This window comes from Myxocyprinus asiaticus, chromosome 7 (assembly GCF_019703515.2).
Source record: "Myxocyprinus asiaticus isolate MX2 ecotype Aquarium Trade chromosome 7, UBuf_Myxa_2, whole genome shotgun sequence".
Lineage (NCBI taxonomy): Eukaryota > Metazoa > Chordata > Actinopteri > Cypriniformes > Catostomidae > Myxocyprinus > Myxocyprinus asiaticus.
This window is the reverse complement of record NC_059350.1, coordinates 11,058,051-11,070,138: the sequence shown is the minus strand read 5'-3', so window position 1 is coordinate 11,070,138 and position 12,088 is coordinate 11,058,051. Positions and strand designations below refer to the sequence as shown.

The following is a 12,088-nucleotide window of genomic DNA, read 5'->3' as shown; positions in this document are numbered from 1 at the left end:
TATCTAACCAACTTCGGACGAACACATTTTTATTATTATTTGATTTATCACTCTGTGTGTCATATGAGCTATGTCTTTGGAAGGGTTCTGTCCATAAAATGCATCAAAATGCCCAAACTTTGTGTAGTGAATGCTTCCCAGCGCTGCTGTGGACGGCACCATGTAGACTGGGAAACAGCTGTTTGTCACGGCCTGTCATACTTCACTACGTACGGTAGGTGGCAGAAATAGGTCGCACTGGATTCAAAGTTCAATAACACTCCACAAGAAGAAGATCTAGAAGAAGGCTGGTGGAAGATTCTGGAAGTCTGTTTTGTACATTGCACAAAAGGCGAGAAGGGATTTCACCATATTTCACGGTACCATATCATTAATTAAAACGATGTTATAGCGTGAATCACGTTAAGTTCGTCTTTTCTTTCTTTCGTTGTTTTATTTTGTTTGCTTTTTGTCTATAATTCTGCCTTTTTAGAAAGAGCTTGACATGTAATTGAGCTTGCATTTGAAATAATCACGAGGTAACGATCTGTTCTAAATCAGTCATTTCTAAAGCGGTTGGTCAAGTTAAATGTGTGTGAATGTAATGTTGATGATTTCATGATAGTCGTTTTATTTAGTAGTCTCTCAAACCAATAGATGTTATTGCTTTCTAGGAACTTGTATGTTACCACATGAAATATTATAAGACTGAAAATATGGGCCATTTTTAGAGTAATTCTAGCTTAATGGTCACAATTTTGATGTTTCTTTTGCCTAGAATTAGCTGTTTGAAGGCAACTATGGTGAAAGAGACTGGGTTTTATGATATGCTGGGTGTAAAGCCCAGTGCCAGCCCAGAAGAGTTGAAGAAAGCCTATCGTAAACTGGCACTGAAATATCACCCGGATAAAAATCCAACAGAGGGGGAGAAGGTAAGACTCAACAGTACCTGCTGCTTCTTAAAGGTGCACTCAGGCGTTTTTCCTGATTAAAAAAAGGTTTACGCCAAAATATATTAATTGTAATTTTGAAACATGAGATGAGGAAACTAGTCATATCAGTAAACATATAAAAGCTGTTTTATTCTACATGGAGAGGGTCCCCTCATGGGGGCTGCCATGTTAGAATCACATGACCAGCCGAATACTACTTGCTTAATCAAAGTAACCGTCCTGTTTACTGGACACTTTCACTCATGGATTAAATTAATAATAGCTGCTTGCTGATTGTAAATGAATACAATGGCATCTGTAACTGAAAACTATTGTATTTGAATGATGCTGCATCTATGCTGCTGGGTGTCTGTGTAAGTCCAAGATGACAAATAAAAAAATAATTACTGAATGCGCCTTTAAAAAAAGACAGTTCTGGTGTCATGTATTTAACTCTTGAGTGGACCATATAGCATTTTTTAAGGTTGTCTCAATATTTTACTACTTGGTTGAGGCTTAACGTCCCCCTCACTATTCTCTCCCTACAGTTCAAACAGATCTCCCAGGCGTATGAGGTTTTGTCAGATGCCAAGAAGAGAGAAGTGTATGACAGAGGTGGCGAGAAAGCAATTAAGGAGGGAGGAAGTGGAGGGCCAAGTTTTGGCTCCCCCATGGACATCTTTGATATGTTCTTTGGAGGAGGGGGACGCATTCACAGGGAAAGGAGAGGTTTGCTGCGTTTATCTTTTAACCCTTAAATGCATGGGAATTTCACCAAACACTAACCTATTTGGGTCTTCAGAGACCTGGCACTTACACTGGCGGCCAAAAGTTTGAATAATGTACAGATTTTGCTCTTATGGAAAGAAATTGGTACTTTTATTCACCAAAGTGGTATTCGACTGATCACAATGTATAGTCAGGACATTAATAATGTGAAAAATTACTATGACAATTTGAAGAATTGTTTTTTTAGCTTTTACTTTTTAAACTACTTCAAAGAGTTCTCATAAAAAAAAATCCTCCTTGTGGTCGCTATAATGTGGTTCTTGCTCTCGGTGGGGCGCATGGTGAGTTGTGTGTGGATGCTGCGAAGAATAGCATGAAGCCTCCACATGCACTGTCTCCGCGGTAACACCCTCAACAAGCCACGTGATAAGATGCGCGGACTGACTGTCTCAGACGCGGAGGCAACTGAGATTCGTCCTCCACCACCCGGTTGAGGTGAGTCACTATGCCACCATGAGGACTTAGAGCGCATTGGGAATTGAGCATTCCAAATTGGGGAGAAAAGGGGAGAAAATCGTGAGGCGTATATTTCTCAAACCAGAGACTCTGATGTACTTATCCTCTTGTTTAGTTGTACATCTGGCCTTCCACATCTTTTTCTGTCCTTGTTAGAGCCAGTTGTCCTTTGTCTTTGAAGACTGTAGTGTACACCTTTGTATGAAATCTTCAGTTTTTTGGAAATTTCAAGCATTGTATAGCCTTCATTCCTCAAAACAATGATTGACTGACGAGTTTCTAGAGAAAGGATTTTTTTTTGTTGTTGCCGCATTTTTGACCTAATATTGACCTTAAGACATTCCAGTCTATTGCATAATGTGGCAACTCAAAAACAAACACAAAGACAATGTTAAACTTCATTTAATGAACCAAATAGCTTTCAGCAGTGTTTGATATAATGGCAAGTGATTTTCTAGTACCAAAGTAGCAATTTAGCATGATTACTCAAGGATAAGCTGTTGGAGTGATGGCTGCTGGAAATGGGGCCTGTCTAGATTTGATCAAAAATGACTTTTTTCAAATAGTGATGGTGCTGTTTTTTCCTGACTATACTTTGTGATCAGTTGAATTCCACATTGGTGAATTAAAATAATAATTTCCTTCCAAAACAGCAAAATCTGTACATTATTCCAAACATTTGGCCGCCAGTGTATGTATATATGATCAGCCTCAACATTAAAACCACCTGCCTAATATTGTGTAGGTCCCCTTTGTGCTGCCAAAACAGCACCAACCCGCATCTTAGAATAGCATACTGAGATGCTATTCTTCTCACCACAATTATACAGAGTGGTTATCTGAGTTACTGTAGACTTTGTCAGTTCGAACCAGTCAGGCCATTCTCTGTTGACCTCTCTCATCAACAAGGCGTTCCCATCTGGATGTTTTTTTTTTTTTTTTTGGCACCATTCGGAGTAAATTCTAGAGACTGTTGTGAGTGAAAATCCCAGGAGATCAGCAGTTACAGAAATACTCAAAACAGCCCGTCTTGCACCAACAATCATCTATGCGATTATCTAATCGGCCAATCGTGTGGCAGCAGCTTAGTGCATAAAATCATGCCGATATGGGTCAGGAGCTTCAGTTAATGTTCACATCAACCATCAGAATGGGTAAAAAATGTGATCTCGGTGATTTGGACCGTGGCATGATTGTTGGTACCAGATGGGCTGGTTTAAATATTTCTGTAACTGCTGATCTCCTGGGATTTTCACACACAACAGTCTCTAGAATTTACTTCGAATGGTGCCAAAAGCAAAAAACATCCAGTGAGCGGCAGTTCTGTGGACGGAAATACCTTGTTGATGAGAGGTCAACAGAGAATAGCCAGACTGGTTTGAACTGACAAAGTCTACAGCAACACAATATTAGCCAGGTGGTTTTAATGTTGTGGCTGATCGGTGTATATGCGAACAGTAATAAATAACAGTAAAAGTTTTTTTTAAATATTTTTTTTTATTATGGAGTGCGTTCGCATCGTAAAATATTGATTTAGCAAACACTCGCATCTAAAATGAAAGTGAGGAACTTAAAGTCATTTGCTGTCATCAGAGGTTCTTTTGTGAATTAGTCCAAGAGGTCAATAAAAATGGTTTGACATTAAGCTTTAGTGTAAAATTGTTTTAATTTCATGCCGACAGGTCACAGGAGGATGTCCACCTTCTCTGATTCAGTTGAGTGCATCGCCAGCGTCATTGGAGAAACTTATCGAGTAAATCCAAGACTGAATGTTGATACTTTCTTTGCAACAGTATCAATCTTCAAAGAAATTGATAGAATGCCCGAAGCATGTCTTTGACCGAAACACTGTAAGATATTATAGATTTAAAAGCTATACGACAGCGTGCAGGCTTTTTTCCCCCCATTGTGTTTACGCACCTGCCCACGATGTGTTCATTTAAGGTTTTACCGCTGACCATACATCAACTGAAAGCGATTTACCGATGCCTGTACTAAATTATGAAATCGAAATAAAAGAGCTTATATTAAATAAAAAAAAAAAAAGTCCAGCCAGTCATGTTAGAGGACATTATTTATTTATTAATTTGAGAAATCAAACACGAACCCATAAAGAACTTTTGCTGGAAATAAGCAGATTTGTGAAAACATACTTTGAAATAATAAATGCAAGCAGCAAAGAAACGTTTCTGAATACAAGCTTTTTTTATTTTTTTATTATTTGTTATTTTTTTAAGGTTAATTCCACTCATTTAATTATTAATTCTTTTTTCATTACTTATCTCATTTTACTTTGATAAAAGTGTAATCATGGCAGTTTGTCTGAAGGAACACAACACGTTCGAATGTTTTACGCACGACTTACACATGGTCAGGAGCAGGTGTAAATTTTGTTTGTACCGATCTTACATTTTGAAAATACGAAAATTTATGTCAGACTGGCTTTACGAACGATTTACACACAAATTCATTCTGCTCGTGTTTCATGAATGAGGCCCAATCAGATTCTGTGCTAGGATGTGCAGTCAAGTTGAACGTGTACCTCCTGGGAATGTATTAATGCCAATTTTAGCCATAGGAAGTGGGGGAAAACATTAGTGATGTTTCAGGAAGTGAAAAAAGGATAATTGTGTTATTTATTTATTCATTTTTGAACGTGTTAAACAGTCAACTATTAGCGCGTTCATGTTCCCAGCCCTAGTTCTAATGAAAGTTTATGTGATTGCTTCACTTTGGGAATAAGCCACAAATTAGAGAACTTAAATGTCCTTAATGTGATATTATAATGTTGTCATACACAGGAAAGAATGTGGTGCATCAGTTGACAGTTTCATTGGAGGACCTTTATAATGGAGCCACTAGAAAACTGGCTGTCCAGAAGAATATAATCTGTGAAAAGTGTGAAGGTAACTGTGTGTGACTGAAATTAATTATTAAATATGGGTTAATACACTTAATTACAAAAATATATATATATATATATATATACACATATATATATTAAATCTCCAATTTTTATTTTTTTTGGTAGTATTTCAATAGATATTATTTCAATAGATGGAATTCATACTGGCCTATTTAAAAAAATAAATAAAAAAATGTATTCATTTATTTGCACTGCAGGTCGGGGGGGCCGTAAAGGAGTGATAGAAGTGTGTTCATTGTGCCGTGGAGTGGGCGTACAGGTCCGATTACATCACTTAGCACCTGGCATGGTACAGCAGATATCAACAGTCTGTGCTGGCTGTCAGGGCCAAGGCCAACGACTCGGTCACCGTGACCGCTGCAAAGCATGTGCTGGTCGCAAGATACTACGGCAGAAGAAGATTCTTGAGGTGCATATTGATAAAGGTAAGAAAGTGATAAGATAAGAATTTGAAAAGCACAGTACAGTTCAGAACAGCTACTATAGCTACCACAGCAAATTTAGTTAATGTTTGGCTATGTCTTATTGCAGGTATGAAAGATGGACAGAAAATTGTTTTCCATGGGGAGGGGGACCAGGAGCCTGGCCTTGAACCTGGAGACATTATCATTGTATTAGACCAAAGAGCACATCCAGTTTTCACCAGGTAAAGCAGTCTGCATCAGTAAAAGTCGGGATACATAGTTGTGCATCTTTTGCGTGTGGAATTTCAGCTCACCACATGTAAACCCATCTAGTTTAAAGGAATATTCCGTTCAATACAAGTAAAGCACAATCGACATAATTTATGGCATAATGTTATTACCACAAAAATTTCATTTGACTTGTCTCTCATTTTCTTTAAAACACAAAATCTGGGTTACAGTGAGACATGACAAACACTGCCTGTTAACATGATTTTGGTGTTATAAAAAAAATCACACAAGCCTTTTCTTTGTAAGGTTTTATCCAATTTTACAACTTTATTGCCTTCATGAAGTAACGCCGTAAACCCTGTAATCCTGGTAGACGATGACATTTAAGCCACTTTGCAGCTCTAACAATACACAAGTTTTAACAGAAGAATGAATGTATAAGTGCTTTTATAAAGTGATAAGCTTCACATTTCTGCCTTTTAAACACTCCAAAAAATTCACTTCCATAACTTAACTTGTATTGAACCCGGAATATTCCTTTAAGCAGGCACAATCAGTGTTGCATCTTCAGTGTTTAAATTAAGTCGTTGTTACTTTCTGCGCAAACACGCCTACTTTCTATATGAATTAGGCACATTATGGATTGTATTTAATAAAAATCATGGCAGTAGTAATACATCAAATGGTGGAGCGTTATAACCTAGCATATATCCCGATGTGCAGTGTAGTCAGATCCACTTTTGGCATGTTAAAGAAATGATTCAGGTGTCTGTATCTCAGTACTGGAATTATGCTAATTGCATTCTGCACAGTTTTTATAGGTGTGTTGCCTTGTATGCATAATTCCTTTAGTGAATCAGGTGCTAAACCATCGCAGACAGCTTGTGCAAATAAACAGCGCAATTCATTCTTAGTGAATTCTCTCCTAAGTCTACTAAATAATACTATATCTTCTTAGTCTTATCTAAATAATTGCTCTCTGGTCAAATGTTTTTGTCTTTTACATATGTGTTTTTATTTTTTTAGGCAACAAAACTATTATGGTTACAATTTTCAGTATTTGAAGATCCTAGTACCTAAAATGGCCTTTGTTTACTTTATACTGCTTCATACGAACTTCTGTTTAATTCCGTTTTATAATGTTGTTCACCATCAGATATGTACAACATTAATTGTAAAGCTCTGGGAAAAAACAATCCTAAAGTTTGAGATGAGCAAGGTTTATGTTTATGCACACTGAGTAGCATCATTGATTGTAGTGATCTCAGTGTCCTGGAGAGGGCAGTACACTCTCATAATCGCCACATGTTTCTTTTGTGTTATTTTTATAGGAGGATGGTCTTTCACAATACTTGGTGATTCAGGTTAGGTAATTGGGGAACAGAATGTGTAAATATTATTTAAGGAAAAAAAGGTTAAAATACATTCCTTGTTTCAGACAAAGAGAGGACCTCATCATGAGCATGGAGCTACAGTTGGTCGAGTCATTATGTGGTTTTCAAAAACCCATTAAGACACTAGACAACAGAACTCTACTCATCACATCCCATCCAGGTAAACCCTCCTACATTATAGTGTGCAAGCATTACATGCATGTCTCAATATAACATCAGCACCGTGATGGGTCATCTACACTGGTCACTGTTGGTGGATCAGTGAGTCATAACATCTATATATACAAGAGGTCATGAGACAGCAGTGTAGAAAGTACGTCACAGAATCACTTGGCAGATGGTGCAAATATCTTGTGGATATTTTTGCAATTGCCTACTCCAGAGACCCACAGGGATCCTTAATGACTTGTTGACCGATAGCACCAGATATTCAGGGATGTGTGTGGCACTTGAGACATATTCTTTCTTGTAGTCCATCCAGACTGTGCTCAATATGGTCTACCTGGCTGTCTTATGTGTCTGCTTTATTTACATTAGCTGGTAATTTGGGCTTCTGTGGTTATATTACAGAAACATCTTAACTCCTAGAGTCATATTTTATCAGATACGATCCTAAAAAGCAACTTAAAGGAATATTCCGGGTTCAATACAAGTTAAGTTCAATCGACAGCATTTGTGGCATAATGCTGATAAACACAAAAATAAATTCTTAATTTATTTTAAGAATTATTTTAAGAATTATAAATTCCTCCTCCTCAAAAAAAAAAAAAAAAAAAAAAAAAAAGGTAAATCGAGGTTACAGGGAGGGACTAACAATGGAAGTGAATGGGGCCAATTTTTGGAGAGTTTAAACGCAGAAATGAAGCACTTTTTTGTTAAAATTTGTGTATTATTTAAGTCGTTTAAATCATTGTTTTTACTGTTGTTTTAATGTTTATGGCATGGCGTCGTCATGACAACAAAGTTGTAAAATTGAATATAACTTTACACAGAAAAGATTAGCAAGTGATTTATTACACTAAAATCATGTTAAAGTGCATTGTTTACATTTTGTGGCTATACTTTTGAAACAGTGAGGATTTTTACGTTTACGGATTGGCCCCATTCACTTCCATAGTAAGTGCCTCACTGTAACCCAGATTTTTGCTTTTTTTATTAAAGAAAATGATGGATGAGTCAAAACACATTTTTGTGGTAATTGACATTATGCCTCAAATGCTGTCGATTTGAGCTTGACTTGAATTGAACCTGGAATATTCCTAAACTTAAAATCAAATTGGTCATAGCAAAGCAGATGCTACAGATTACAAAAGCAATTGATGTGTATTGCAGATATTTTATCATTCTTTGTCTAATGAATAGGGGAGTTGATCAGACCTGGAGATAAGAAATGTGTTCTGAATGAAGGGATGCCTATGCACCGTCGTCCATTTGAGAAAGGCAGACTCATCATTCTTTTCAGTGTGAGTGCAAATTCTTGAAAACAGTCATTTGTTTTACTTTAAAGGTGCTGTAAGCGATTTTAGCCGTTCTAGAATTTTCACAAGATTAGCTGTTGGATTAGCCACGCCCCCTCTTTCCAAAACCACGCAATCCAAAGATACCAAATGAGCTTTATTGAGTCTGACATCGAGCAGAAATGGTTATTAAAAACAACAGCAGCACAATAGTGCCCTCAACTGACAAATGTTATGAGCAACGTAGCATAAAAATAGCATTAAGACTCAATAATTTGCTGCAACGACAATATAAGAATGTGCAAAATGATTGACGGGCAGAAATTGTCAGAGACTGCAGCCTGGGGGCACATTTTTATTTGCTATTTATAGAGTCTAGAGCTGTCACAGAGACTGGTGAGATATCTCAGGACACTTATTTCATTGATGTCTTTCAGGGAGTAGAAAAACATTTTACAGACTTTTTTGCATGGAAATCACTTACAGCACCTTTAAGGAGAGTGTTTGTTAATCAAACCTTGAAATTAATTTGATGTTTGATTTTACATGACAAAGGGCCTCAACAATAGGGCTATATGTACACCGATGAGCCAAAACATTATGACCAACTGACAGTGTTCTGAGGAGGGACAAACCACAAGCCGATGACCCCTGTCCACTGTCGAAAGTGCCTAAAATGGGCACGCGAGTGTCGGAACTCGACCTTGGAGTAGTGGAAGAAGGTTGCCTGGTCCGATGAGTCCTGTTTTCTTTTACATCACGTGGACGGCCGTGTACGTGTGCGCCGTTTACCTGAAGAAGTGATGACACCAGGATGCACTGTATGAAGACGACAAGTCGGTGGACAGAGTGTAATGCTCTGGGCAATATTCTGCTGGGAAACACTGGGTCCGGCCATTCATGTGGACGTCAATTTGACACGTGCATCCTACTTAAACATCATTGCAGACCAGGTACACCCCTTCATGGCAATGGTATTCCCTGATGGCAGTGGCCTCTTTTAGCAGGATAAATGCGCCCTGCCACGCTGTACACATTGTTCAAGAATGGTTTAAGGAACATGATGAAGAGTTCAAGATGTTGCCCTGTCCTCCAAATTCCCCAGATCTCAATCCGATTGATCGTCTTTGGGATGTGCTGGACCAACAAGTCCAATCCATGGTGGCTCCACCTCACAACTTGCAAGAAGGAGCTGCTGCTAATGTCTTTGTGCCAGATACCACAGAACAGGGGTCTTGTAGAGTCCATGCCTCGGCGGGTTGATGCTATATTGGCGGCACGCGGAGGACCAAATGCATATTTATTTCCCCCCCTTTTTCACCCAATTTGGAATGCCCAATTCCCAATGCGCTTTTAAGTCCTCGTGGTCGCGTAGTGATTCGCCTCAATCCGGGTGGTGGAGGACGAATCCCAGCTGCCTCCGAGTCTGAGACCGCCAACCCGGGCATCTTATCACGCGGCTTGTTGAGCGCGTTGCCACGGAGACATAGCGCGTGTGGAGGCTTCACGCCATCCACCGCGGCATCCACGCTCAACTCACCACGCACCCACCGAGAACGAACCACATTATAGCGACCACGAGGAGGTTACCCCATGTGACTACCCTCCCTAGCAACCGGGCCAATTTGGTTGCTTAGGAGACCTGGCTTGAGTCACTCAGCATACCCTGGGATTCGAACTAGCGAACTCCAGGGGTGGTAGAGACCAAATGCATATTAGGCAGGTGGCCATAATATTTTGGCTTACAGTGTATATACCTGTGTATACATAAATACAGTATATTTAGAATATCATCAAAAGTCTGCAAAATAAGTCTGTGTGTGTTCTCCACATGCTTTTTATTTCTTTTCTCACTTACATTGAGATTTACGATATACTCTATGTAAATTATTTTCTCAAGGTTGTCTTCCCTGAAGAGAACTTCCTCCCATTGAACAAACTAAAGGAGTTGGAGAGATACCTACCTGGAAACCAAGCAAATACTGAGCCTGAAGGCATGGATGACGACCTCTATATCTATGCTGACCTTGAAGACTGTGACCTGACCCATGAACGTCATCAATACCACTATATAGAGGAGGAAGACTTTTACCCTGGTGGTGGTGTACAGTGTCAAACCTCATAGAGATTACTTGTCTTTTACCCCTGGTTAAACAACAAATGCCACCTCTGCTGGAACTCAAAAAAATAAAAAGGACCAAGAGGAAATACGTTTTATTACCTCTCAACTAGTTCTGTGCCTAGAATAAGACCTTTGTGCCAACCTCTTGTGTCATTGTTTGAAATAATGTTCCCTTCCAAAACTGGGAGCTGATAATTAGTGACATAAAGTGAGGGGATCTTTAAAATGACATCAAGCAGAGTTTTAAGACTGGTGCCACAGAGAATTGAAGAAGAGTTTATAGATATTAGTGTAGCAGTTTAAAAGGGTGGGGGTGTTCAGCTAAGTAGTTTGTTCCATAATCCCAGAAAAATTTATCTTCAAGATTTATTAACATTGAGGATCAAGTTCTCATCATGAGTTGGACAAACCATTATAATCTTTGTTGTATTTTGTATATTGCAAATTAATTGTGTGTTAAATGTAAGATCATTTGTTGATCTTGATATTGTTGGAAATTTTCTATATGCTACCAGCTGAATGCTAAATGTTTTTGTAGAACTATTTGAACTAATAGGGGAAATAACTTCAAGGTTTAAAATGAAAGAAAAAAAGTTCAAAATAATGGCAAACTGTGAAGAAGCAAGAACACAAAAAGCCTTATTTTGTTGAACGTGCTATTGTTTAATTTGCTTACTACGTTAACCTACTTGCATGTTGTTGATAGTGTACTATCTGGCCAAATATCAACATTTCACACCAGGGCCACTTCCATTTAATTTGATCATGTTTGAGACATAACTGCCAAGGATTTTTAATGAAAAGGAGTCTTTTCATGTTGCATTTGTTTGCAGTTATTTAACAATTCAGAAAACATTCGACTTCTATTTAGTAACGATTTTAAAATGTAAATTAAATGGCACATCAAATGTTTAGACAAAGTTATACACAATACAATTTTGAAATAGTTTTGCAGCCAACTTGCATACCTCTCATGTGAGATCAAGTCTTAAGATCGCTTTTATTAAAGGGTTTTTTTGCCACTCAATTTTCTCTGTTAACACAATCCTGCTCTGTCTACATTTCAAGGACATTAATTTGGAGACTGCAAATGCTATTAATTTCTTTTCTCATGTCTCCCGGCAGAAAAGTGTTCTATACGATTATTTTATTATCTGTATTGTCTTTGAAGAATACTTTTAAAAAGTGTGAAATTATGACCAATAACTTTGACATTCGTAGTTCTATTTATAAATTAAATGTAACAATGTTATTCATTTAGTCAGTTTTTTTTTTTGGGGGGGGGGTTAGTGGATTGGATATTAGATTTACTATGTAATACTATCTATCTATCTATCCATCTATCTATATATATATAGTAGAGCAGGGGTACCTAATTGAGTCAGAAATTAAGATGTA

At 38.0% G+C, this 12,088-nt stretch overlaps 1 protein-coding gene across 5 annotated transcripts; it reads left to right on the top strand.

Moving 5' to 3' along the window:
- The first annotated feature begins 236 nt into the window (after nt 1–236).
- Nucleotides 237–11,942, top strand: LOC127443997 (dnaJ homolog subfamily A member 1-like). Of its 5 annotated transcripts, none has more exons than XM_051703119.1 (9): nt 237–359; nt 758–911; nt 1,460–1,640; nt 4,958–5,062; nt 5,280–5,507; nt 5,614–5,728; nt 7,156–7,271; nt 8,474–8,574; nt 10,469–11,942. In XM_051703119.1, the coding sequence occupies exons 2-9, from the start codon at nt 780–782 to the stop codon at nt 10,691–10,693; spliced, it is 1,203 nt and encodes a 400-aa protein (XP_051559079.1). In that variant the 5' UTR covers nt 237–359; nt 758–779; the 3' UTR covers nt 10,694–11,942. The 5 variants fall into 5 exon arrangements, with proteins under 5 accessions (XP_051559079.1, XP_051559078.1, XP_051559081.1 ...); XM_051703118.1 differs by lacking the exon at nt 237–359 and adding an exon at nt 366–518; XM_051703121.1 differs by lacking the exons at nt 237–359; nt 8,474–8,574 and adding an exon at nt 366–518 and having other exon boundaries at nt 10,469–10,619.
- Nucleotides 11,943–12,088: the final 146 nt, after the last annotated feature.

Coding starts and splice junctions, on each gene's coding strand:
- LOC127443997 (XM_051703119.1), top strand. CDS start 780: ATGGTGAAAGAGACTGGGTTTTATGATATGCTGGGTGTAAAGCCCAGT. Junction 1,641..4,957: donor CATTCACAGGGAAAGGAGAG/GTTTGCTGCGTT, acceptor TGTCATACACAG/GAAAGAATGTGGTGCATCAG. Junction 7,272..8,473: donor ACTCATCACATCCCATCCAG/GTAAACCCTCCT, acceptor TCTAATGAATAG/GGGAGTTGATCAGACCTGGA.